Genomic DNA, 27,545 nt, shown 5'->3' with positions numbered 1-27,545 from the left:
AACCACCATGTCCGTTGCCATTCCAAACTCAAAAAATCTCTCCCCTTCCTTATTTCTGCTCCCAAATCCATAGCCTCCATGCACACCTCTATAACTTTCAGATGACTTCCCAACATGACCATTAAAGTCGCCGCCCACCATGACAAGTTCAGTGTCTCCAAACTTTGATGTGGCTGCTATTAACTCATCATAAAACTTATCTTTATCTTCCTCACTGAGTCCACACTGTGGAGCATAAACTGACAGAAAAGTGACAATCCTATTACCTATCAAAAACTTTATCACTATAATACGACTATTAACACGCATAACATCTATTACTTTTTCTACCCACTTCTCTGCAACGAATATGCCAACTCCTCCATATCCATCACTATTACCAATCCAAAAAAGCTTATACCTTGCCCTCCTACCTTCCACAAATCTCACTGAAGCTCCTCTCCACCTGACTTCCTGAACACAACACATATCAACAGATCTACGTTCTAACATTTCAACTACTTCACCTGCTTTACCTCTTAGAGTACCAACATTTACACTAGCCATCCTCAACCTAGTGTTATCTACCTTGTGATGTGATAGCTGGGTAACGGTCTGACGATGCTCACACCTGACATCTGTCCTACCGTGCGCGACACCTTCACTCCTTAGAGTTCCAGCCCCGTTTACGCAGTTTGTCTGATCAACTATTCTTACGGCCATTAATAAAAAGTTTTGGCATTGTTTTACAGCTGGATGCCCTTCCTAGCGCCAACCGTTCACAGACCGGACTGGGTGTTTTTTAAAGTGACACCATCACTATGTGGCATTTCATGGGACTTCCACGATCGCCCCTTTAAACTAAGGTATGGTGGAGGACGTTCAACTCCTCTCTTGTCTCTTAAGGAGACCCTTCACCGTCGGTAGCTGTGACGGTATAATGATCCTGTCTCCTCGCAATATAATACCTGAATCGTCCACACTGATTTCTTTGAAGATGGCTTTGTAGGATTGTAGCTCTTTCTGCCTCTTGTCAATGTATCCTTATCGTACAGCAATGGCAAGAGATTGAAGCGTTGGATCTTCCAACGTTGCCTGCACAATCATGTCAGTGGTAATAGCTGAATCACTTCTCATGACAGCATTGGTGACTAAGTATAAAGGAAATTCACTTTCTTGTTGGGATGGAGCCTGCTTTTGCTGTGGATGGCGAGAAAGATAATCAGATGGGTTAACTGAACCAGGTTCGTGTATTAACTGGAAATTGTAGCCTTGTAGTTTTAGTTTATGCCTCAGAATACGTGCCGGCATGTCCTGCTTCGTTTGCTTATACAAGGCTAGTAAAGGTTGATGATTTGTACTGGCAGTATATTGGGGAAGCCCATACAGATATATGTGGTTCTTCATTGTTCCAAAAACGAGAGCAAGGCTTTCAATCTCTAATTGTGAGTCATTCCTTTCGGTAGGTGTAGCAGCTCTACTGTCATAACGAATAGGCTTAAAGATGTTGTCTTGAGGATCTCTCTGGGCAAGGATAGAAGCAAGACCATCCTTCTTCGATCCGTCTACAATAAGCTTGGTGTCCTTACAGGGATCAAAATAAGCCATCGTTGTGTGTTGCTTCAAAACTTCCTTGAGCTTGTTGTATGCAGTGTTGCACTCCTCTGTCCACTCAAAAACTTGGCGTTTACATGTTAGTTGTCGTAAAGGTGCAGTAATGTTGGCATAACCGGGAATAAAGGTACAGCTGAAATTAGTCATGCCTAGAAAAGATCTCACTTCCGTTGCATTTGAGGGTGCTGTCATGGCATCAAGCGCAGCTACCTTGGCAGGATCCGGTGATATACCACTAGCCGAGAATTATAAACCAAAAAATTTAACAGATGTCACATTAAGTTTACATTTGGATCGTCCTAATGTTAATCCACAGTCTGCTAGTCGTTGCAGAACCTGGATTAATGTTAAATCATGTTCTCGTTGAGTACGACCAGATACAATGATGTCATCATAGATGTTATCAGCCTGTTGGATGTCAGCTAAAGTGTTAGTCATTTCATCATGGAATACTTCTGCAGCTGAATTGATGCCAAAGTTGAGTCGCTTGAATTGGTGTAGGCCTTTATGAGTGTAAAACACTGTGACGTATTGAGATGAGTCATTAAGTTATTGATTATAACCATGGTTCATGTCCAGCTTAGAAAAATGGCATGTCCCATTCATTCTGTATCTAAGTTCCTCAATCGTTGGTATGATATGACGTGTGCGTTGAATTGCTTTATTGGCGGTATTCATGTCAATACTCATTCTAATTTGTGATGGATCAGTTTTTGGTGTTATGACAATGTTGGAGACCCAGTCAGTTGGTCCCTCTACCCGTTCAATGACATCTTCCTTGTCAAGCTCCTGTAACAGAGTCTCCAACTTTTCACAGTGTGCATCGGAAATCTGAATACGATGTTGCACTTGCACAACTGGGCACACTGTTTCATCAATATGAAGGTGAACCTGACGATATTTATGCTTCCCAATGCCATTGAATACTACATCAAAGTGGTGCATGATTGCATCAACCTTCTGTTCTTGATTGTGTGTTGTAACTTCAAGCTGCTTTTCAAGTTCAACCGATGTCTCTATGGGAGTTAGATGTTTGGCCATTTCTCTATAATCTAGATGTTGTACTTGGGTGTGTACCTGTTTTACAGTTTGTTGATTGTCAAGATGATTTACATTGATAGCCACAACATCTAAATCGAAAGCTGTGTATTTGCCCATTAAACTTTGTGCAGCAGCTCCCTCTGTTACATAAAAGGTAGCCTGGACATTGTTGTTGTTGTTGGCAGTGATTTGTGCCTCAAATGCCCCCTTGATTGGTAATGTAACTGAGTTGTATGGTTGCAGTTTCGCCTTGGTTGATCGAAGAGAAATGTGTTTTAAGTCTTCTTCATAAACATTCCATGGAATTACATTTGCATCTGCCCCCGAATCTACTTGCATAGTGATCCTGGTGTTGTCGTTGTTTACCTCGATTACAGTGGATGAATAGTTTTCACTGGTGGTTCGTAGCTTCTCCTTCACTGCATCAAGTTTAATTTCTGTTGGTCCATATTCGTAAAATGACCCTCCTTGTGGTCCTGGCTGTGCAATAAGCAAGTTGACTTTCTTGCTTTCACAAACTCTTGAAAAATGATTTTTCTTGCCACAGTTATTACATGTGGCACCTCTTGCTTTGCAACTTCCTTTGTGTGGTGTCGTTTCTCCACAATAACGACACAACTCAACCATTTTTGTTGATTTGTTGGCTGGCTTCTTTGGTGCCAGCCGCATACCTTGCTGATCAGCATAATGTGCCAATTTGTTAAGGTCGATATTCTCCGCCGATTGAGTGTTATGAGGTTCCATTGTGTCTGCCTTCATTTAGCTAACTTCTCGGTGAGCCAGCTCCATAGATTGTGCCAGTTTCATCATTTGGTCGAAAGTCATATCATCTTGTATGACAGCTGTTTGCAATTTAGGAATCGGTGTGTAGAGTAACCACCAACTTAATTGCTTCCTTCATGTTCATTTGATCAAACTCACAGTCTCTAGCTTTAGTCTTTAAACAACTAACCCATTGATCATGAGTTTCTTGAGTTGATAGCGGTCTCATGCAGAAAAATTTGTATCTTTCTGCAGTGAGATTCTTTGAACCTTTGAAATGCTCTTCGATCTTCCTCTTTGCCTCAGTGTATGTCGTCCCTGTATCTTCGAGGGTGTTGTAGAGCTCTCGCAACTGATGGCCGCCTAAGGCTAGGAGCGCTGCTTTTTTCTTAACTACTGGTGAGACAGCCCCATCTTCTGTCGGTACTGTATCTAGTCCTTCAAAAGTCCACCCACATACACCAACGCTTGTGTATGTTTGAAGTAGTTTCTTCGTGATCTTGTAGTTGAAATTCTTGCACACACGAAGGAAGATTCGCTAAGGCATGCGCCATATTTGTTTATGTTTTGTGCACACCACACTTGAAGCCTGATTTGGTTGAGCGTGGTGATGTCCTACGTAAAGTCGTTGCCGTAGCACAAATTAAATAAAAAAATGGCTGAGGCGGCTCCTGGCGAGCGACGCAGCTTGAGCGTAACAGTTTTCTTCCAAACGGTACAAGAATTCAAGTACAAAGTGGAAAACGTATTTCTACTTATCTGACAATGTTTCTGAAATGTTGTGGTAAATTTTCTTTTTATAAAATCCAATCCTCGTCGCCAAATGAGAGATACCAGCAGGACAAGAAATAACACGTGTGTCTCATAATATAGTTAAATGCAAAGAGGCTATATACACTTCACTCTGTGCCTTATATATACAAATATAGAACAGTCTGTATATATGCAGTCTCTGACACTACAGCAGTTATAATAAAATAAGTTATTATTTCTTCAAGATTTTTTTGTTTATTACGCGCAAGTAAATGACTTACAAGACTCGCAAGATAATTAATAAGAGCAAAAGACAAACAACTACCGCCTCCAAGAAAAAGGTGTGAAACTTGAGCGTACAGTGTACACTTACATCTGGACTGTAGTGTATAAAGCATTATTAAAACGATTTAAGCTTACTAAAATTAAAGGGGTCGACTGATAATGAATACAGCAAAAAGAGACGTTTTAAATGTAAATGTAATTGAATGTAACTCATTCCATAAAAAGAGGCTAAAAAAGTGACCATGGGTAAATATTATATATATGGGTAAATATTGTCCTAATGGTTGCAGTGGTTGCATTTTGAAATATTTGTGATGTCAATGAACACGCTTACTAAAGAATTGTCTTCAGTTGACTTTATTTGTTGTAACGTGTGCATTTTTTTATTTGTTTTAGAAATTTAAAATTGGTGAGGATGAGAGTTTTGCTGTAGTGAATACTGAAAGAGTGCCCATAAACAGTGATGAAACACTTGGTAAGTACCTTAAAAAGACAATTTTGCAAATTAAATTTTCTGGGGAAAAAATTACAACAAAAATATTTTTTTTAAAAAAAAAATAGGAAATTCCATGCAAAAAAACTCACACACACAACATAGATACTTTTTAAAAAATTCACACATAAAATTTTTGCATAGATTTACATTTACTGTATGTATATGAAATCGGATGTTTACCTTTATTTTAAAAGAAAGTGAGCTAGGTTTGTTTAGTTGTTAGTTTAGTTAGTCAAAAAAAAAATTGACATGTGAAAATATGCCCTTGCCATAGCTTTCAGACAAGAACACTCCCTAAGGAAATAATAATAAAATCGGCCATTTCACAGCAGCAATTTGTCTCAACTTTTAACCAACTGCAGCCTGATAAAACAAGAATGTGTGCTAAAATGTAAGAACTTTTAACGTATGTTTCTCCACATTTTTTTTTTAATTAGCTAGAATTTTGTTTAATTGGTTATTTAGATAAGGTTGTGGAAAATGGCAATACTTTATATATACTTACATCTCTTGATCAAGAACTCTCTGCTCCAGTTCGAGAACATGTCCAATTTCTTCCACATTATGATACCCTTACAAAAAGTGGAATGTATGAATACTATGCAAGTGAGGGACAAGATCCATTGCGTAAGTAATAACAACTTTTCAGCGTAACTTTGCATAAACATTGTGTCTGTTATTATACGGCAGTTTTTTTTCTTGCTGATTGTTTTTATAGCCTTTGCATTTGCTGAACTTATTGATAATGCATTGTATGCAACAGCTAACAATTCAGGCCCAAGGAGAATTGAGATAAGACTGGTACGATGTTCCTTAGTTTTTATATGTTTTGACACTTTCATTTAAACTGTTCTCAATACCAATTTAACAAACCAAAAAAAATATCACTCAAACCTTTCTAAGCCATTGTGTTGTTTTTACGTAGATGTTTGACGATACAACTAATCGAAATTCTGTTTGCATTTTGGACAATGGTAGAGGAATGACATCTAAAGACCTGAATGAATGGGCGATATACAGACTTTCAAAGTTTAACCGACGCTGGAGAAATAAGTATGCTGTTTGGTTTAAGCTTATATTGAATCATAAGCTTATCTAATCCCACTATAACAAAGAAAACATTTTTTTTTTAATTATTAATATTTTTTCATCAAAATTTTATAAATACTGTTTTGTATCAATCTGATGCTCTGACTTTGTCTCTAGACAATTCATTGAAAAGAACAAGGATGATGTTGAAGAAATGCCACGATCATTGAATAGTGATATAAGTTATTTTGGTGTTGGAGGAAAGCAAGCTATTTTTTTTATAGGGAATGCTACAAGAGTAAGTGAATGTTATAGGGGGAGAATAAATGTTGGGATTAGGACGTTTTAGCCTTTTCCATTGCTATTTTGCCTAAATTCCAAACATTTAAGGGCATTTTACATTACACCAATATATTTCCAGCAATATTTCGCAATATCTTTTAGATTGTTAGTAAACGTTGCTCCCAATATTTTGTTAAACTTCTTGTTGTTTCACTTAATCAAAATCATTTTTTTTGATTGAAATAAGGCAGCTAAAAACTTCTTACAAAACATAAAAAATTCTCCTGCAGTGGGTTTCATTTTAAAAAGATTGCAGAATATTGCTACATTTGAGTCAATATTTTCACATCACAGCAACATGTTCCAGGTTGTTTTCAATATTCTGCATCATGCATCAATTGAGGTAATGTTAAACAGCTGTTAGAAGCGTTTTTACTTTGGTGTTCATCATGGCTAAAGCATGTAACAATTTTTGTGAAAAATCTTTATTGGTTTCCAAGATAAATGTTAAAAGTTTAGCTAATTATACGGAATTATAACCGATTAGATGCTCGGAACAATTGCTGGTATAAATGATACTAAGTATTATTATGTTTAAAATATCAAACTGGATAGATGAAAACATATTTACATCACTACATAACTTGATAAACCCAAGACAATACCAAAAAAAGCCATTTTTTTTGTTATTTTATTTGTCAGGGGTCTTCCTGGTGCCTGTGAACCTTGAAAAATGTGCAAAAGATGGAAGGAGTCTTGGCAGTGTTTCTTTAAATAAAGGATTTGTGATATTCCCAGAAAAATGCATTTGTAATTAAGATTTGATCGAGAGAAAGCTAAAAAAATAAATTTTAATAAATATTTTGCATTTATTTAATTTGTATTGTTTTGAAAATGATTGTACATTCCACAAGGATGCAGAAAAACTATGAATACAAGTTGTTGGAAATTTTTATTAATATCATTTAAAAACCACTGGTAACTTTTCTCTGGACTATTATTTATCTTTTTTTCTCTAGGTTAATTTCCCTGAATAATCCTTTTAAGGTTCCATTAGTAAAAATGCTGGACCATTTAACAATTCTTTGTTCTTTACAATCTTCCTAGAAAGATGTATTGTGATGTTTTTTTGCTTTTAGATGATTAGTAAAAGTAGGCAGTCAAAAGATGTGCATGAAATGATTTTGTCAAAAGATGATTTTGAATCAAAAGAACGAAATAAAGAAGCGATTTATACTGGAAGTATCTACAACAGAAGGGTGGGTATATATTTTGAGTTCTGACTTTAACAAAGAACTGTTCATGAGGTAAACGTAAGTTGAACATTTCTCATGTCTTTGACCCCTTAAAGGTTTGAGCTACCAAGAGTCTGATGCGTTTAGCTAAATTGTCATTGATCAAAATTTAATAAATGTGACACATATATAGCCTTTAATCTTTATGTGTAGGTTGGTGATGCTTGCCATGTGAATACCGATGACGAGAACTTGCGAAAATTGATATTAGAAGAAGGAGAACATGATAGTTTTACAAATGTTTTTATAACTGGTGTTAAACCATCTCATGTTGCGTACATGAAAAGTCATTTTGAAATATGGTGCACAGAATTAGCGTAAGTTTAAGATTTAAAGGCCCTGACCTCTCTAAATTCTTCCATTGGACTATAGCAATAAAAAATGTGTTAGTAACATGAAGTTTAGGTCACATAAAGACGACAGTGTTCCAGCACTATCTATCTACATTTGAGAAAGTTTGTTCTTTGTCATTTTATAGCTTTTCTTAGAATGTAAACAATCTTTATACAGTGAAAACTTAGATATTTTACAAATGATTTGAGTTTCTCTCTGTTTTATGTTGCTAGTATCAGAATGCATTGACATTTTTTCACTGAAATAGGAGTGTTATCATAAATTAAGCAGTTACATGAACGTTTCGTATACATGGCCTAAATTTTGGAAATATGATCATTTATTTGAATGTTTCCTTGCTCATTTCGATACCTGTGAAGCCCTTTTTATATATTGTTTTTTTTAGTCACATCTATCATTACTATCTTCATGGTCCCTATGGTAACGTGAAGCAGCCTGGCAATGGCAACACCTCAAATTTTCAAAAAATAGACCTACAAGTAAGATGTTCTTTAGTCAAAAGAACAGTTGTAATGTCAACACAAAACTTGGCATTTTGATACGTTCAGCAAGTAGGGTGTTTTTAGGCTGGTTGAACATAATGACACAATCAAATTTTCAGTTATGATTGGCATAAGTGCTACAGGATAAAATAAAATCCAAAATTCAAGGAAGTTTTCCCCTTTTAAGGTCAGTTAAGCTTGTAGGATACCATAATAGTTACATAAGAAATAACAGTTATTTTGTTTCAAACACTTTCAAACAACATTTTATAAAGAAAATATTTGGATTGCATTCAAAAGTTTACCATAATTAATTTAATATAATAATTACATTTGTTTGCATTTCTTTTAGGTTTCTCTATTTGAGCGTGGAAAACCACCCAAACATATTTCCTTAAAAGACGTTGATGATGATGTGCAAACTTTATATATTCGGTCTGCTGCTTCAACATTTGATTTTAAAGCGCATGTTAATGGTGCTCAAGTGGAAGGACAACTACGATATCACCCTTTTTTATATGATAAGGAAACATATCCCACTGCTGCAGATGTTGGTACATAAAAATTTGTTTATTTGTTAATAATTATACCCTCTCGCAAAAATTACCTACAGTACAAAGCTACAATAGAAATTAGGGTTTTTTTTAATAAGTTATATCTCTGCAATAATAGCTGTCATTTGTCTGTTTGTCTTATTGTTAAGGAAACACGAAATGCGATATATAAAGGACAGGCGACCCTGTAGATTTTTCCATGGTTGATGAAAAGTACTGCTAGACTACCTGATCCACCATTTATGGTAATTTATGTAAAGCTCTTTGCTGGACCACAAAAAACACAGGAGATTGTAAAGCATATTAAGATACAATCATTCCAATATTTCTAGCACGTGAATTTGATTGACTGCAATTCCTGTAACTGCCTGTAAATTATAGTAGTATCAATTGCACTTGATTACCCAGGAAATGTTAATATTGATAAATCAATTTTTTATTTTAACCAAGGTGCTCCTGACAGCATTGGTGATGAGGATATGATTATTGAAGATAGCCGTGCACCACGTGGAAACATACCAATTTTTGAATGTTTTTGGAATGGTAGATTGATACCGTATACAAATATCAAAAGGTAAAATAGTTTTTAGTACAATATCTTACCTCTGAATATGATAAGTTCATTCTCCCACACTATGATAATTGGTTACAGTAGGACACAGCTTAAAATCGTCATAAATGTTTTGCTATAATAATACAATCATGAACAAAATATAAAACAGGATAGTTAATTTGAATTTAGCCACTATAAGGAATCACATTTCTTGTTTTTATATTACTCTTGAAACATGATAGTTGTTGCTGACATTGGCACGACTATTTTTACTAAATTTGGCAAACTTCGTGGGTCACGACATGGGTTATTTTGTTGTGCAGGCGTGGTAGAGAAGCCATTAGCAACTCTTGTATGCTTTCCCTGGCCTTTATTTACTAGGTAACTATTTCAACCTTTTGTCCGTGTTTTCCAGGTTTAAAAAAATACCCTTGTTTCTTTAATTTTGTTCATGATTGTAATAAAATGAAATAAAAATTCGAAAAAAAAAGAATATTTTAAATTGTGTAAGATTTTAAACTGGGGATTGACTACAATAATAACATTTTATTTTTTAGTCTTGAGTGGTGTGAAAATCCTAGAAAGAGAACAGCACTACCTATTGAATGTTACAACAGGTATTATGATTCAGTAATTTGCTTTTCATCCACTGTTGTTTACAGCCTTTTTACAAAGATCCCTACCATAAGTTTGAATGTTCGTTAAAATCCAAACGTGTAGTTTTTACTTCTTTGTGCTATTAATACAATAATGCTGTTTTTGAAAATCATTTTAAAAAAAGAATGGTAAAATTGTGAATCTCATTTTTTTATCAAGTGTTTGTATGACCTATTTCTATATTGGTTGTTGCAAAAAAATGGATCAATGGCAAGTGGCCTACAGTCGTCACTGGCCACAAGATTATTAGTTAATAACAGCCACCTTATTATAATAAACCCTGTGTAAGAAACATAATAAAAAAATAGAGATGAACCATTCACAATCCTTTTTACATGAAAGAAAGTTTATGGGCACGCTGCTCTTCCTGACATAAATAAAAATGAGTGTGCTTAAAAATTTAGATTTGTAAAAAGCTGGTGCATTAGTATATTAGCTGTTAAATTCAATTTTCTAGTTTCATTGTTGTTGCTCTTAAAACTTCCTATTTTTTAAGGATACTTCTACAAAAGTATTTTTGGTCTATGTATTTTCGTAACAAAGTTCATATTTTGTATGGATAAAAAAAGTATTTACACCTGGAGTAAAACCCTGATTGATACCTGATGTTTGGGTATGGATCCTTTTGTATATATTTTTTTCTGCAATTAGATTTTCTGGAGTTTTGTGGACAAATGATTCATTTCAAGTGAGCACAAACAAGTTGACGTTTATAGACCTTGAGACGAAACTACGAGAGAAAGACACTCTCTATAACAGAGTCATCTTAGGCCAGGTATCTAGATTTTATAAAGTTATGTATATTTTTAAAAACCTTCAAAGTTGTCTTCGCTTTATATTTTTTTTATCTTTGTATGTCTTTTTATTACATTAACTTAGACATATAACTTTACAGAGTTGTTTTTGAAATTAGAATGTTAGCACAACCAACAATGTGACAATAAATTGTGCATTTATTTCTACTTAACTCTTTGTATTGAGTTATGTAAGAAAAAAATTTTTATCAGCATCCAAACTGTAATTTAATTGGTTACTCACAATAGTGAAGTGACCAATGAATTAGGGTTCATATATAGTTTACAGCTTTTCTCTGGATCTACTCATTAGTTTTTTCTGATTCCTTACACAGTTACTTATTAATAAATGCTAGAAAGTGAATTGGATTTTTTAAAAAAATAATACTGATGCCATTTTAGGACCTAAATTCTAAGATTTTGCCCCAAAATAGGATTTGATTTTCTCCCAAAAAATAGTCTTAACCTTTTCTATAAATAGTTTAAAATTTAAGGTATAGATCATTATCTACGAATTTCATTTGGTCCTGTATGTGGCGAAAATCGGGTTGGTAGGCAACAAACCTAAGACCATCCAAGCATCTTTATCTACGTTCATCACAACTTATCTTCAGATCTCTTATCAGTTTTTTAGATTTTTTTTTCAAAGTTTTATATCAATAAATGATAGAAAGTCACAATCTTGAATTTTCAAAAAAAAATCATATTGGTTACAAAAGACCTTAACTACCCGAATTGTAAATAAGGTTTTCATTTTGTCTAAAACTTTCATTGTTTCATTGTTTATGCTCATGTTTCAGTGATTGAGGAGTTATTCCTTTTAACCTGCTGTATTTTTTTATCTACAAATTTTGCTTTGTTAGGAGCAACGTTTACAGATTTCGAAAGCCTTTTTTGACTGGATCAAGAATTCCCATGAAACTTTTGATAAACAAGTGAGTTAACAAGTTTTATTTATTTGTACTAATAAAATTATATGATCTGATATGGTGGTACATTGTATTGTAAATGAAAAAATAATTGACCCTACGAACTAAAATGTTATGTTTTTGTTTCAAATTTAATTTAATATAGTATTTAATCACTTGTAGCCTACGCTAATTTTGAGGACTGTTACTGCACATTAAGAGTACTTTACTCCTTAGTGGGTCAATATTACCAAGTGTTTAGTAAAAAAATAATGCAGAAATTCTGAAAGGTATGCCAGACATCCAGTTTGATGCCATAAATATTTTTATTTAGATACGTTTTTTTGGTTTAAAAGGCCAGACTAAACGCAGTGACCTCTCTGCTAGAAAAAATCAAGACTTATGGACATTATTCTCTGGTATTGAATGGCACGGTAAAACATTTCAAGAGGGAAAACTGGTAACTAGACATAAAACTTTCTGCGTCCCTAGAAATACCATGCATCAAGTCTTGCATTCTTTTTTGTTATTGTAGGTACGAACATTTAAAACCAATCCAGTCATAATTGGAACAATTAAACAATTTTTATTACATGGCGAATACGAGTCAGATGAAGTGTATGGCACAGGAGGAGAAGTTGAAATTATTCAGGTTGGTGACGTATTTAGTAATATCTTGGCAATATCTTCTTCTTCATGCACGTGCTACATAATGCTAAAATACCACCCTCTTTAACATGGTGGCTTTAATGCTGTGTATTATCTATCCTGCCCTTATCATTGTTGCATATTTTTTCTATCATACCCTACTTCCCTAAATTCTTATTGTATAGAAAATATATGTAACAACTTGTGCAAACATTTGTTATTGTTTACAAGTAATACATCATCTGTTGTTTTTGAAATCTTATTGGTCATAAAAATCAACTTGATGTCTTAAGGAACCAACATCCTTGTATGGACAAAAAAGAATATTTCCACTGGCTAAGTTGGATTTATTGTTCAATCAAAATGAAGCAGCTGACTTTATCAGTAAAGAAGAGTTAAAGTAAGTGTAACTTTGTGACCATTCTGTTGAATGATTCATTTTCTTGACATATTTTATGATCTATAAGTCTAGAAATTTTCTGCAGATTTGTGTTGATAAAAAAAACAGAAAATGTAAGATAAAGCAGGTGTTGAAATCTGACAAAAGTCGGAAATTTTTGCTGCTCATTTATGTTATTGTTTGTATGCTTGATAATAAATCCCTTATTAGTTTACTGGGTGACCATTCTGACTAATAACAAGAATTTAAAATTATAGTTTATATCATTAAAGGTGTTTTTTATTTACCAATAATAATCACAGATATTGATTTGAATATGGAGATCAGAAATAACAATCTGGCAACCCCACATTTTACAGTTTTTTTTCAGTATTTTTTTGTTGCTTCATAGACTACCATCAAAGCTGGTCATTGATTGGCCTGAAGGTAATGAACTGAAAACAAATTCTGATGTACCTGCTGGCTCCACTATAGGTATATGGTTTTATGCTTTTTAAGCATTGTATCAAATTATTTAACTTCTTCTAATAAAAGATAAAACTTAAAGATAAATATTATTACAAAATTAAACAATGTTACAAATAAGGATTTTGTGTAGAACCCTTTGATAAGTTATGACTCAAACTTCTTTTGCAGAGATAAAAAAAGTTTTACACTTGGTAATTATGCAATTCGGTTTTTTATATCAAACAAAAGAAAGTTCAGTTTTTAGACCCGATGCAGTTAATTTATGGATTAGTTTTGGGTTACAAATTCCAAGCTTTGTGTGTACTGATACTAGGTTTTGTATCTTTTTGTTTTCAATAATTCCCTAAAAATCTCTGACCTTTCTGTAGTATGATAATTAAAATTGTTAATATGTATGCTGTTTTTGTTTATAATCATGTTTTTGTCAAGGATGTGACTACTGCACTATAACGTTTACTGATGATGTACACAATCCATGCAGAATTTCCTGATCTTTACCCCAGCCACGATAGTTTCTAAGAAAGGCACTATATTATAGTGTTTTTCCTACAGTTTGTAAGTTACCAGATAAAAGAGCAAAGCTGTGAGACTACAGTAACTGATAACTAGACGATTGCCTAACCTCCATCCTAAACCCTAAGCAGAAAGGATAGATTCACACTTTTGTAGTCTTGGGAATGGCTCAGGCAAGGTTCGAACTTATAACCTTCTGCATTGGAAGAAAACACTATACCACAAAGCTACCAGTCTAGTCAATATGATAATAAATTTCCTTATGTTATTAGGTGCCATGAAGGTTGATATTAAGAATGGTAAAGGCGAATCCATTCATAAAATACCAGGTGACAGAGGAAAGCGTTTGCTGGTAGAATTAAAAGTTGTTTGGCATTGTATGTATTCATTTTATTTGTTGCTTCGCTGTTGCTTTGTATTCATACAATGGAATCAACTTTCACTATGTTTTAATTTACTGCTGTGTTTTTGTTCTTATAGCTGAAAAGAGTGGAAACAAAGTTATTATACAACATACATGTCAACACGGTGGAAAGAGCTGGCCATACTGGTTTCGCAAAATGGGTAAGGTTTTCAGCTTGTATCTTTTAATTACTTTGTGTTAAAGATGTTAGTAAAATCAAAACCAAAAAAATAGCTACTATAGGCCACAAAGTTTTGTTGTTTGAGGGGAACATAGCTTCATTCACCCAAATGTTACCTGAAGATGACAATGAACGATTTTTTGTTGCCCTCATTTTTTTCAAATTTAAATGTTGCATCACTGCTTGGCCAACAATTTTTTGTTGACCTTTTGTCTTACTGCTAATATTGCATGCTTTTCACAGTTTGGCAAACTTGTCTCTAGCTGCGCTATTTGTTTCCATTGATAAACGGAATTCAAATTCTAGCTACCGGCCCTGGAACGAGGTTGGTATGACCCATATCACATTTCATATTGGTCACAGTAAAATTATATCCATTGCTGTTAGTAACAACATTGCAGCATGAACCTAGCGCATAAGTAAAAAATTAATAAAAAAATGTTGCCATTAAATTGCTAAAATATATTTTTTTAAATATTAATACTCTTGGCCACAAAACGTTAGGCCAAATAAAAGATTACAGGAAAGGACAGGTAACAGTACAAAACAACAACAAATTGTATACCCTATAATACTTTTTGTATAGTTTTTGAAAAATTCAAAGTATTTGTAGCTGACAATTTTATAGTTCTGTGACATAAACAGAGCAATATAAAATAGTACAATAACTGTAGGGCCAATTGCTCACATAAAAGTGCAATTTCGAAGGTAACGTTTTTTCCACAAAATATAATTCTGTTATAGAGAACACAGTCAATCTTGGAAAGCACACCTTATCATTAAATGTTGTTCTTGCTGACTCATCAATTTTATCATCCTCAAAGTCATTACCCAAGGAGATTATCAAGTTTAATGTAATAGGTAAAAAATTGTCTGTTCAAGAAATTATTATTTTTTTAAAATTGAACAAGCAATCATTTCAGCTCTTTCCATTTGAGCACTTTAACTTGTTAATTTTTACGAACAGACACAGGGTTTTTAATCTTAGGTTATTTAGTTAGTCCAAAATTTCTAATTGATGCTAATTTTTGTTGACGTCAGCATGCCTATTCTTCCTTGAACCTTTATGGGGCATTGTTTTGATTGTAACATAATGCAAACAATCACAAAAGACTAGTATTTTTAACAGCATAGTAAATAGTATGTCTTTCTAAAAAGTTCACCTTTCAGTATGTTGAATTTTAAAAACTGGACAGCTTCACTTAAGTTTGTTACCTTAAACTTATTGTCTTACTTTTAGAGGGTTCTCCTTTTAAGTTTGTTATTGCGCAAATTGAAGCACCTTTACGTATTGGAGTTCCATTTCAGGTATGTTAATATCACCAAGTTAAATATTTAATATTTTGTTTTTAATAATCTGAGTAAAAGAGATAAAGTGCTGATAAAGCAACTAATGGAGTATTAAACAATTTCGTGTAATACTTGTTTTTGTATTTTATTTAGATTCTGTTAAAACTAGTCGATTATTATGGTAACACAACAAAACCTGGTAAAGACAGAGAAACTCCAACCCTAGCATCAAAGTAAAATATATATGTTTACTATTTTGTAGGGTGTAATATAAATAAAAGCTTCGAATTGAAGTAAAGCCATAGGAATCTAAAATTTATGGTGACATCAGTTTTAATTAATTTTTGCTGCTGTTGAGGCCTGATATAACAGCAAAAATTTTTCGTCACTGAAAATACAACACCAATTTTTGACCAATTATAAAGATTATTTCTAAACATATTTGTCTAAAATACATAAATAACATAAATGTATACAAAAATAACAAACACTTAAGACTGAAGTTTTATCAAAAACCTTTATTAATAGGCTATTTCTGCGTGTTTTTCCATAACAGACAAGGTGGAAGTGTTCATCTTTTTTTAAAGTCGCAGAATAACTCATGTTTCAAATGCAAATCAAATTAAAAGTTACACTGTTATTCTTATTAACCTCAACACCTTAAATTAAATTAACGAAGCTATACAATGCACTTTAGGCCACATAACTTGGAAACTTTCTTTTTTCAATACAGAAAATAAGAGAACAACTGTGAAGGAGTGTATCCACCACCCAGATTTTTATTGTGCTCCTTTTTAGGGATGTCTTATGTAAATCTAATAGAACCACTTATATAACTTCTATTTGTATTTCAGTGGTGACATAACATATTCTCACTCTGGCTTTTCAATAAGAGGCTCGCTGTTGGCCATAAAAGACGTAGTTGCCCATGGTTCACTCGGCTCTAGTAGTGGAAAGGTGTGTTTACTGCTTTAACAGCTTTTTTTTATAATGCAATAAAAACCAAAAGTAGAACAATGCTTAGTCATTCAGAAATTACCTAACTGCTGCCATAAACAGTAGGAATATAATTTTAGCTCTGGATTTGCAGTTACTTATTTGTAGTTTAATTATTTTGCTCTGTTTTTTTTCATTAAAGTTGGAAAAGAATGAAACAAAAAATGTTAATGAGCTTGGTTAAGTGTCCTTCCATGTAAAATGTTTATTTTCGTATATGTAGAACCATTATTACCTATGCTTTGGCATAATCAGGTTAAAAAAACATTAAAAAATGTAAATTGTTGAATGTAAGTGAATACAGTCTATGTAGTGCTTCCAGGAGTATGTTTAAGTTTACATTATACAGTTTTTGAGTGTAGTTTCAGGTTATTGTTTTAAGCTGTTTCTTTTTATTTTACAGGATTTTAACATGAAAATAGTTATACCGGATTTAGATGAAAATACACAAACTACAAAATTACGTTTTCTTCCAGGTAATACAGAGATACGGTAAAACATTTGAATTTTTTTTCTGTCGTTATCATTGTCTTCCGTTACAATAAGTTAAATCTGTTTTTTTTAAATATTTAATTGTTTCAAATTTGGCGGCGACTTTAATGGTCATGTTGGGAAGTCATCTGAAGGTTATAGAGGTGTGCATGGAGGCTATGGATTTGGGAGCAGAAATAAGGAAGGGGAGAGATTGCTTAAGTTTGGAATGGCAACGGACATGGTGGTTTGCAACACATCATTCAGTAAGAGACAGAGTAGGCTGATAACATATGAGTCAGGTGGTTGTAAGGCACAGATAGATTACTTCCTGGTTAGAAAGTCAGACAAGAAAGTGGTGAAGGACGTGAAAGTTATATCGGGGGAAAAGTGTGTTTAGGTCCCGTCGAAAAGTCTGGAAGCTGAAGGAAGAGATTGTAGCAAGACAATTTAGTGCAAAAGTTCAGCAGTTAGCCCACAATGGTCAATGTGATAGTGACAATGTTGAAAGTAATTGGGCTACTCTGAAGAATTGTCTTCTAGAAGCTTCTGATGATACCTGTGGGTGGACGAAAGGACCAGCTAGACATAGACAGACCTGGTGGTGGAATAATGAGGTTGACCAGTGTATAAAGGAAAAGAGGAAACTTTGGAAAAAGTGGAAGTCAGGTGGTAGTAAAAATATTTACTTAGAAGCTAAGCGTCGTGCTCGTACTGCAGTGTATAAGGAAAAATCAGAAGCAGAGCGAGACAGATTTGCAGATGTGTTAAGAGGGGAAGACCAGCGCAATGAGGTATTCAAGATAGCAAAGCAAATGAAGAAGACTAATCAAGATGTTGTAGGTGAGAAGTGTATACGTAATGATGAAAGTGTTTTGGCTAGCACAGAGGAGGAGAAAAGGGTAGCTTGGAAGAATCATTATCAGAGGTTGCTTAACACTGAGTTTGATTGAGATGAGGATAATTTGTCTGATGATGATGTCGTAGAAGGGCCAGCTATGCAGATCAAGACAGAATGGGTAGTGGAGGCTATTAAGAAATTGAAGATTGGCAAGGCTGCAGGAGTATCAGGTATTGTTGCAGAGATGGTAAAAGCATCTGGATATATTGGAGTTGAGCTTATTACAAGTCTTGCTAACCAGATTATAAAGGATGGTGCTATTCCGAGTGAGTGGCAGTCGAGTGTAATAGTGAATTGTTTCAAGGGCAAGGGTGATGCATTAGAAAGGGGTAACTATAGAGGTTTGAAGTTGGTTGATCAAGTAATGAAAGTTATTGAAAGAGTGATTGATAAGTTACTTAGAGAAAGAATTGATATAGATAAGATGCAATTTGGTTTTGTTCCAGGGCGTGGCACTACAGATGCAATATTTTTACTCGGACAGCTTCCAGAAAAGTATTTAGGAAAGAGAAAGAATCTCTATTTTGCCTTTGTAGATTTAGAGAAAGCTTTTGATAGAGTGCCACGTAAAGTTATTTGGTGGGCTATGAGAAAATTAGGTGTGGATGAGTGGCTAGTTACGATGGTACAGTCTATGTACAGCAATGCTAGAAGTCGTGTCAGGATTAACGATTCACTTAGTGATGAATTTAGTGTAAATGTTGGTGTACATCAGGGTTCTGTACTTAGTCCTTTGTTGTTTGTTCTAGTCTTAGAAGCGCTGTCGATGGAGTTCAGAACAGGTTGTCCATGGGAGTTATTGTATGCAGATGATTTGGTTCTCATAGCAGAGTCGATGGAAGAATTAGTTGAAAGCTTTGAGAAGTGGAAGAAAGGACTAGAATAGAAAAGGGCTAAAGGTAAACACAGCAAAGTCTAAAGTCATGATTAGTAGCATTGCGGCCAAGTGTGACCTTGTAGTTCGAAAGTGGCCTTGTGGAGTTTGCAGGAAAGGGGTTGGTAGTAACTCAATTTTTTGTCAGACTTGCAAGCATTGGGCACATAAGAAGTGCAGTAGTATTAGTGGAAGGTTAAGAGCTGACATACAGTTTGTATGCAAGCGTTGCAAAGGTGAGATTATAGAGAATGAAGTATTTCCAGCTTTAATGATGTACAACAGTGGCTCGTTAGAGATAGCTGAGAACTTCTGTTACTTAGGTGATATGTTGGGCAGTGAAGGGGGTGTTGAAGAAGTGTTACTTGCTTGGAAAAAGTTCAGAGAGTTACTTCCTTTGTTGACTAGCAGAGTCCTGTCAATTGAGGTAAAAGGTAGGTTGTATGAGGCCTGTGTAAGAAGTGTTATGTCGTACGGTAGTGAGATATGGACAGTGAAGCAGGAAGATCTTGACCGTTTAGAAAGGAATGATATGAGAATGGTTAGTTGGATGTGTAACGCCAGTCTGAGAGACAGAAAGAGTTCAGATGAGCTAAGAAGCAGGCTAAGTCTCCGTAGAATTAAAGATGTTATCCAGATAAGAAGATTGAATTGGCTGGGGCACTTGGAAAGAATGGAGGAGGATAATCAGGTAAGAAAGTGTAGAGACTTATAGTTCCTGGGGCAAAGCCCAGAGGCAGACCGAGAAAGACTTAGCAGGAGGTTATAAGGACAGTCTTAATACAGAGGTAGTTGAGTTTAGATCTAACACAGTCTAGATCAGATTGGAAGAGGGTCATTAATATACCCCGTCAAACCCATGCTAGCATTGAAAACGGACGTTAAGCCGAGAATGATGATGATGATGATGAAATTGAACTCCTTGTTTGCCACAAAGAAAAAATACAAAAAAAAATTGTTTTTCGATGATTTTTGCACTTCGAAGATACCATGCAACATTATTAACATTTCTGTATTTCATTGCCTTCAATTCAGGCTTACCAGCAAAGTTGGATGTAAAGCCTCTTAATGAAGTGATTAAAATAGAAAATGGTGGCACTATCAATATGGCTGTCGAAATTAAAGATATTGCTGGAAATATTACATTTCAACCTAGATTAAATGTGGTTTGCAAGGTAAGAAATGGGTTTTGTATGTAAAAGTAAAGTATTTTAAAATTTGTCTTAAAGTATTTCAAAAGTATTTAACTTTTACATATTGTGTGCTTTAGCTAACTGGATCACCTGGTCTTCCTTCTTTTATGGTGGATTGTAGTTCTACTGGGAAAGGTTCTTTAATCAGTCCGAAAATTGACATAGAAAAGATCCGTGAAAATGTTGTGATTGAAGCAAAGATTGATTTGCAAGTGAGTGTTTTTATTTATTTTGATACCAGCGTTTAAAAATATTGCCTGTGTTAATTGTGTCAGTTACTACAATATTATTATCTATATATTAATTCGCCTTGTGCGCGTGAAAAAGGTGTATTATGTACTATTTAAAATAGTTATAAACCATGGGGATATCTGCTTCTGTCTTGTTATTGATTGTATTTTGATGTATATAAGATGTAAGTTGCACTCCCTCACAATAAATTAATGCACGCTTAAGTTCATTAAGTATTTGTGCTACTGTAGGATGGTGTAATTATTTTTCGCATTCTTGGAATATGATTAGGATTGATTAGTTTTTTAAATGATTAAATAAATGCCTGATCCTCATACCTGAGAACATTTCTAATGCAATAACAAATTACATTGTTTGTATTGTAACAGTATTCGTGATGTTTGCTTTGACATCAACTTAATTTTCTTTGTCTTGATGTGAACCATAGACCTTACTACTTTCCCTACATATACACCTTTTTAAAAAAACCATTGTACATGGTATGTGCCCTCTGGATTAGAAATTATCTATGTAATAAAGCTCAAAATAGTCCAGGAATCAAGGGGTGTAGACCTATGCACAATGTGGAAATATAACAAAGGTTTCAGAAAAAAAGGTGTTTGCTGGTCTGAAATTTCTTGTGAACATGTATTTTACGGACCAGAATGAGTATTGCCCTAGAAGAATACTTGTAAAAATGGAAATAGAAGGGGCTTATAAGATGAAAAATACTTCTCTTAACTCAATGAAATTTGTTAGAATTATAATCATAGTATAAGCAGAAGGATGAAGTTTACCAACAAAACCTTTTTTGTTTAGCACTGCAAATCAGTTGATCCAGTTGTTAGGACGGTTCATGTAAGTCCAAGTACTCGCCCTGCTCGCTTTCAACTGTTCTACTTGCCTCATGACTCAGGTACACCATTGCGGATACAAAACGACGAAGAGTTATGTTGCAAAGCAGGAAACCTAATTACTGGAATCAGTAAGTATTTTAAAACACTTGGATATAGTAGTTCAAAGCTTTTTGCTTGTCATGTTCGAATGTAAATACCACATAAAGATACTATTTTATGTTTTCCGCTCTTGAACATTCACTTAGGTTGAGTTGGCTGTAAACAGTCACTTGTTACAATCTATTTCGATTATAATTTTCATAAATAATTGAATCAATGCTGTTAGTGAGATATTTTGTTATATTTCTGTCATTCTATTTAAGCATACAGAATGTTGGATGAAGGAAATAGATTGATCAACATTGACACAAGCATTTCTTCAAAAATCAAAGTATGTCATTGTTATTGTCATATCATAGATGTCGTGACAAATAGTATTATTTTATTAGGAATCTTAAAAGGGGCATATCGTTACACAGGAATAAAACAAAATCCCTTATTGAATTACTTAGGTCAACTGGGCTGCCAAACTATCTAAGGATCAACTGAAGCTTGGAAATTTACCTGATATCAAAACACCTACGAGCACTGATGAAACGAAATACTGTCAAATCTTATACAATGGTGTGAAGTCTGTCAATTTGTCTTTTATTGTCAGGTGTGTTGTTGTTTCTTGTGTACTATCTTTAATGCTAATGGTTTATGTTACTACTCTAGATATAGTCAACTGCATGAGGAGGCTATCTCATCCTAAAATAATACAAAGCAATTGAAAATCCAACAAAGCAACTTTGTAGGAATTAAAATGAAATCTTTGCATAGTATGCGGAAGATCGCTAAAAATGACTAAAATTGAAGGCCCATTTGCATCCTTTGTATGACTGTAAATGCAATTTTGCTTAGTATGCAGAAAATATATTTGACCTGTAAACTTTGTTGTAAATATAAATCAAACGATGTTTCTCGTAAATTCTGGAACTTAAAAATCAAACCTATCAAACCTCATAATTCATCCTTGTGTTTTGAACTATCTATTGAGATGTGAGTTCATGGGTTAGTTTGAAGTAGTTTAAATGTTTTTTAATCCTGATGTATACATTCCGAACACAGGACCCACATTGATAACAGTGTTTCCAACACTGAGGTGGCTATATCCTGTATAAATATTCGGAATAATAATAATAATAATAATAATAATAATAACAAAGTGTCTGTCAAAATCTTGATAAATGGTTCAATCTCTGTCATTATGAAGTTAATTTTGTTATTACTTTAGAACAATTCCAAATAATGCTCAAATATTGTCATGTTCCTGTTCAGAAAACAAAATTTTGCCAAATGAGAAAGCTGAAAGAATCGTTGAACTTAATATCACAGACAAACATGGAAATTCGCTTGATATAGTAAGTATTTGAGTAACCTGCAATATCTTGTCACCTAATTAGTTGGGAAATAGTCGAGTCTTTTTTTTTTCTATAAAAAATGTTTACATTAAAGTAATGAAAACTAGATGGGGACAAAACTGAAGAAAATTGTAAATTTCGTGCCTTATAGATTTGCGAAATAATTTTTTTTTATAAAAAATAGTATTAAAAATCAGTAGTTTAGTATTTGTTGTTACCAAACTACAGTAACTGCATAAAATAAATAAATAAATCAACCTGAATTCACAGGTTATTTTTGGTAAAAGATACATGGCATACTGTATTGATATCCACCTTACTCTTTTTCTAGTCAAATGTCGACTTATCAAAGTTTGAAGTCAGTGGAGATGGATTAGGTGTTTCATCTCTACCCAAAGTGTTATCTAAGGTAATATTATTTTGTGCATACAGTTGTCGTCTACAAAAATTAAGATTGCATCGAATTTTGCATTACATTTTTATATTCGGTTTACTTGAGCTGAATTTAGTGTATTTAAGCTGATTAATCAGAATTACCATCCAAATACAAGGCGAGTAGCATTTGGAAATTGTGTTCATTCCAATTTGTTTTGAACCAAACGGAAAGTCACTTCTCACCTTTTTACGTAGACAGAAACACGTATAATTTATGAAAACAAAAGAATAATTAGAAAAATAGTATCCTACTTGTACCATCCGTCTCATTTACAACTTTAAAAAATCACTATGAATTTTCAACGCAAAATTCCATTTATTTTTTGGTTTCAGAATATGCAAATGAATGTTTACTACTTCATAGAATTTAGAGGATGCGATTTTTTTATACGCATATTTGTATAATTATTTCCTTTTTAACAGGATGGAAAACTTCTTATGAATGTGCAATTTGATGACATTACTCCTGGATTTCGTGAGATAAATGTCAAATATGGAGCGCTTGAAACCTACCAACGGCTAGAAATTAAATCAGGGCCAGCAACAAACATTAAACTGGTGAATTTTGATAATACTGAGGTTGTTTTTCTATTTCTTTTTGTTAATATTGTCTTTCTCAACAATGTTTCCTAAAATGGAATTGGTTCATTTGCAAAATATAGTTAGGGGGGTATATTTTAAGGACAAAATTAGGGGGATAAGATTATGGAGATTATTAGGGGTTAAGATTATGGAGATAATTAAGGAGAGATAAAACGATATCCCTAACAATGTTGCACATCATACAGGGATGTCTTTCAAAAATATTTCACAGCTGTTAAAATAGTTACCCTGTCTTATCTTTTTTGACTGAAATTTTGTTACAATGATTATAGCAATAGCTGTAATTTGCTTGGCTATCACACGTTCACTTTAAATTGGCTGACAACTTTGCATTTAATACTCACAAAAGCAACGATTTTCTATGCTATGCTATTGCCACTGTCACAAATGTCCAAATAAACTTATTGCTTATTAAGTGTTTAGCATTCAGAGTTGGAGGTTATATGACCGAGGTGCATTTTCGCAATAAGCATCTATTCAAAAAAATATTTTATGGGTTTTTCTGATACTTTTGGTATATTTTAAGATAGTATGCTGAAAAAACCCATGTTTTCTCGTTACTACGTGTTTTAACGTTGGATTCTAACATCAAACATACTTGGATATATCTTTAAAATGTTTTTTTAAACAGTACCACTTTTTGTATGTGTCTCGCTGCTTTCTTAGAAAGGGTACTTAATTAAGTACTGGAGCTCTAATCAGTCGTATACAACATACTAAGTAATGTTTGATAAACACCTTATACTAAAATAAAAGTTGCTCTATTTCAGCCTATAACCTTATTTAATGGTCGTGCATGGAGTAATCCTATCACAATGCAGCTAATAGATGCTCAGGGTTATTCTTGTAATGAATCAAATATTCGTGTCGTTCTTGGTAAAGATGGAAATATAAAGGTATTAATAGTTTACGTAACATCGTGTTTACTATTTGGTGGCCCGTGAAAATATCCACGGGTTCACTCGTCCTTTTTATACCGCATTGCGGGCGTCTTACTACTTGCGGTACCATTTTGCGTAACGTATACTGGTATTATAATATAGATAATTTATTTAATTCATTTAAAGTAACTTTACTTGTTGCTGTTACAAGGAAAAGTTAATAATTTTAAATTATATTTTATTTATCTAGCTTACTCCAGCCAATCTAACCACAAAACGAACAGACAACAAAGGACAAGTAACTTTCAAAGATTTCACTGTGTCTACACCAGCGTGTCAAGGGATGTTTGAGTTGGTCCCGAAAGCTATTATTGGAAAAAACACTGTGACTGGTCCGACGATCACTTTTGAAGTCCAACCTGACCCATTCAAACCTATATCTGTTGAAATGGAATTCAATGGTACAGCTGTCCAAGCTGGTGGAGCACTGCCAGGTATCTGTTCTATGTACTGTCCAAGAGTTATCTTAATCAGGGAATCCTTATAAAAGAGCGTTCCTGTCCAGTGTAGAAATTCATGAGTTTAATAACTGCAGTGTGAATTGATCCTTTCTGCTTAGCGTTCAACTTGAGAATAAGATTGATGTAGTAATAATAGTTTTTGTATGCATAGCTATACTGGACGTGATGTGTATATAATTGGAGTCAAGTGTTTTTAGTAACTTTTCCGTAACCCTTTTATCATCAGGCGCTTCGAGTAGTTTATTCTTAAGATATTGATTAGTTTTAAAATTCAAATAACTAATGCTTCTAATAATCTTGAGTGCACGATTTATTATTTAGTAATTGAATCATATGTGGTAGCTGAAGACAAAAGTCCTATGTCGAATGTTAAAGCGAGGGAGATGGTGCTAAAACTGGTTCCTCATAATACAAGCCAGCTTAGAAAGGTAACGCAAATATGTTTTATTAAATTAATTTTCTATATATTTATTATTTATATATTTTAGTAATAATTAGCTATTTTGGTGGGTCATTTCTTTAAAGATTGTAGCTTGTACTTGTTTAATAATTGTGTTCATAATAAATTGTTAACTTCTCAGACTCTTTTCCAGCAATTAACCTTAGAGGGTGTCTAAATGAAGCAGAATGACCAACCTGGCAAGGAATCTGCTTCTCTATATGAGCTCTTGGTACACCTAACTAATCACGGAAAACGAAACAAGATCGTAATAATTCTTTCTTGAAGGTTTAATAGAGAAACTAGATGTCACTCAGAACAGGTTATTCTCCTGTCCAGATTGTTCAGCATTGCTTAAAAGGCTTCTTATATGTACTCTTGAAGTAGAGAAAATAATCAGGATGTTTAACTGAGGCTTTTTTAATAAAACCTTAGTATCTATTTAGATAACAAGGGACTTTCATTGTCATTTGAGTAAGACAGTACAGTTGTGTGGCGTGTGGCTCTGTGCTTTTGGAGTTCGCTTCGCAATCACAAGGTCCGTGGTTCGGTCCACTGCGCGGGCATGTTTGTTTAGCAAGTGTCTTTACCACAGCTACGGGTCAACTCATGCCATATGAGGAAATTGGAATAGCAATGCCGGTGTATACCTAATGTGTATATTCAGAACACAGGTCCCACTTTGATAACAGTGTTCCAACACTGAAGTGGCTATATCCTGTATAAATATTCGGAATAATAATAATAAGTGTTTAATATTTTATACTATTTACTTTTAGGAATTCACATACCTACCATCCAAAACCATTGAACTAGACAAAGTTAATCATTTTTATTTTAGGTAAGGGTAGCCTATGAATGAAAAACTGTTTTCCGTTCACTTATTACAGTCCAGTCTAGTACACACTTTGTAATGGGATGTAACAGTGTAAATTGAGAGTATGTTGATAAATAAGAAACCCCAAGAAAAAAGTCAAGCAACCGTCCTCTAAGGTTTTTTTGTTATAATAACATTACGAAATGTATGCAGCAATATGTGACAGGCACAGACAACTGTTTCTTTTTTCTACAAATTTAACTTTCTTAATGTTCATATAATCAATTGGTGATAGGCATTAAAGTTTGGATAACTTTACCCTGTTACTTTTCTAGAAATGTCACAGCTCCTGAAAAAATAGGTCGCTACTCTTTGACAGTGCAATATGTTGGCAAGGGCGGTGCCACAGCCGTTCTTCAGGCTAATCCGGTAAGTATTTAAAATTCATGTCACGCTTTGCATGAAGATACAGGGTTTTTGTAAGCGTGTCTCTTTTTTATAGATTATAGTGGACATATTAGCAAGTGATCCGTTGTATTTGGTGCCATTGAACAATCTCCCGACACCAACTGTTTCAAACGTAAATAAACTTTCAAGTCGAACGCTGCTGAAGAATGTTACATTGCATTTATTGGTAATAATTTTTTTTTTTTTTTGATGTGTGATTAAGAGCAAGTATAATCTTTTGAGCAATACTACATCGTTTGTTGATATACAATATTAGAAAAATCGCTCTCTTGTTTTATGCATATGTTTGGTTCTTTAAAGTTAAGACCGTTAATGTCAAAAAGTTAAAATTTGCTTTGCATCAGTGTTGATATGTATATTTACATCTGAAATGTTAACCATTTCGTGGTTAAAATAACAATAAAAATGTAAATGTTAATATGCACTTTGCAATCATAATGATTAACCAATCACACACTCAAAATATATTTTACATAAGATTTTAATAGAGTAGCTTTCACATAAGATGCTGATAATGATACAAAATAAAATGTTTAGAATGATATACCATGTGTAGTTTGGAAATTTATCTAAATAACACTTTTAAGATACTTGGACGTACACGTTAAATAATGATTTCTCTCAAAAAAATGTTCAACATGATAAAACATCAGAACTTATACTGGGGTGGGGGAT

At 33.8% G+C, this 27,545-nt stretch overlaps 1 protein-coding gene across 1 annotated transcript in view; it reads left to right on the top strand.

The window, feature by feature from the left end:
* The window catches only part of LOC130647496 (structural maintenance of chromosomes flexible hinge domain-containing protein 1-like), a 39,161-nt gene that overhangs the window by 6,627 nt on the left and 4,989 nt on the right, over positions 1-27,545 (top strand). The window contains exons 2-39 of the mRNA XM_057453368.1: positions 4,831-4,909; positions 5,396-5,557; positions 5,649-5,731; positions 5,856-5,983; positions 6,137-6,257; positions 7,381-7,500; positions 7,690-7,853; positions 8,276-8,369; positions 8,725-8,926; positions 9,377-9,500; positions 10,037-10,096; positions 10,788-10,911; positions 11,794-11,865; positions 12,173-12,298; positions 12,374-12,490; positions 12,780-12,886; positions 13,278-13,360; positions 14,140-14,244; positions 14,348-14,431; positions 15,196-15,312; positions 15,692-15,759; positions 15,895-15,974; positions 16,596-16,698; positions 17,141-17,213; positions 20,019-20,158; positions 20,254-20,388; positions 21,227-21,392; positions 21,627-21,694; positions 21,816-21,961; positions 22,580-22,706; positions 23,038-23,115; positions 23,565-23,720; positions 24,515-24,640; positions 24,876-25,119; positions 25,468-25,574; positions 26,365-26,426; positions 26,738-26,831; positions 26,905-27,036. Of these exons, the coding sequence (XP_057309351.1) occupies positions 4,831-4,909; positions 5,396-5,557; positions 5,649-5,731; positions 5,856-5,983; positions 6,137-6,257; positions 7,381-7,500; positions 7,690-7,853; positions 8,276-8,369; positions 8,725-8,926; positions 9,377-9,500; positions 10,037-10,096; positions 10,788-10,911; positions 11,794-11,865; positions 12,173-12,298; positions 12,374-12,490; positions 12,780-12,886; positions 13,278-13,360; positions 14,140-14,244; positions 14,348-14,431; positions 15,196-15,312; positions 15,692-15,759; positions 15,895-15,974; positions 16,596-16,698; positions 17,141-17,213; positions 20,019-20,158; positions 20,254-20,388; positions 21,227-21,392; positions 21,627-21,694; positions 21,816-21,961; positions 22,580-22,706; positions 23,038-23,115; positions 23,565-23,720; positions 24,515-24,640; positions 24,876-25,119; positions 25,468-25,574; positions 26,365-26,426; positions 26,738-26,831; positions 26,905-27,036 (4,377 nt within the window). The remainder of the gene's footprint in view (positions 1-4,830; positions 4,910-5,395; positions 5,558-5,648; positions 5,732-5,855; positions 5,984-6,136; positions 6,258-7,380; positions 7,501-7,689; positions 7,854-8,275; positions 8,370-8,724; positions 8,927-9,376; positions 9,501-10,036; positions 10,097-10,787; positions 10,912-11,793; positions 11,866-12,172; positions 12,299-12,373; positions 12,491-12,779; positions 12,887-13,277; positions 13,361-14,139; positions 14,245-14,347; positions 14,432-15,195; positions 15,313-15,691; positions 15,760-15,894; positions 15,975-16,595; positions 16,699-17,140; positions 17,214-20,018; positions 20,159-20,253; positions 20,389-21,226; positions 21,393-21,626; positions 21,695-21,815; positions 21,962-22,579; positions 22,707-23,037; positions 23,116-23,564; positions 23,721-24,514; positions 24,641-24,875; positions 25,120-25,467; positions 25,575-26,364; positions 26,427-26,737; positions 26,832-26,904; positions 27,037-27,545) is intronic.

This window comes from Hydractinia symbiolongicarpus, chromosome 6 (genome assembly GCF_029227915.1).
Source record: "Hydractinia symbiolongicarpus strain clone_291-10 chromosome 6, HSymV2.1, whole genome shotgun sequence".
Lineage (NCBI taxonomy): Eukaryota > Metazoa > Cnidaria > Hydrozoa > Anthoathecata > Hydractiniidae > Hydractinia > Hydractinia symbiolongicarpus.
Note: the sequence above shows the minus strand (reverse complement) of the source record. Positions and strands in the feature narration are given on the sequence as shown.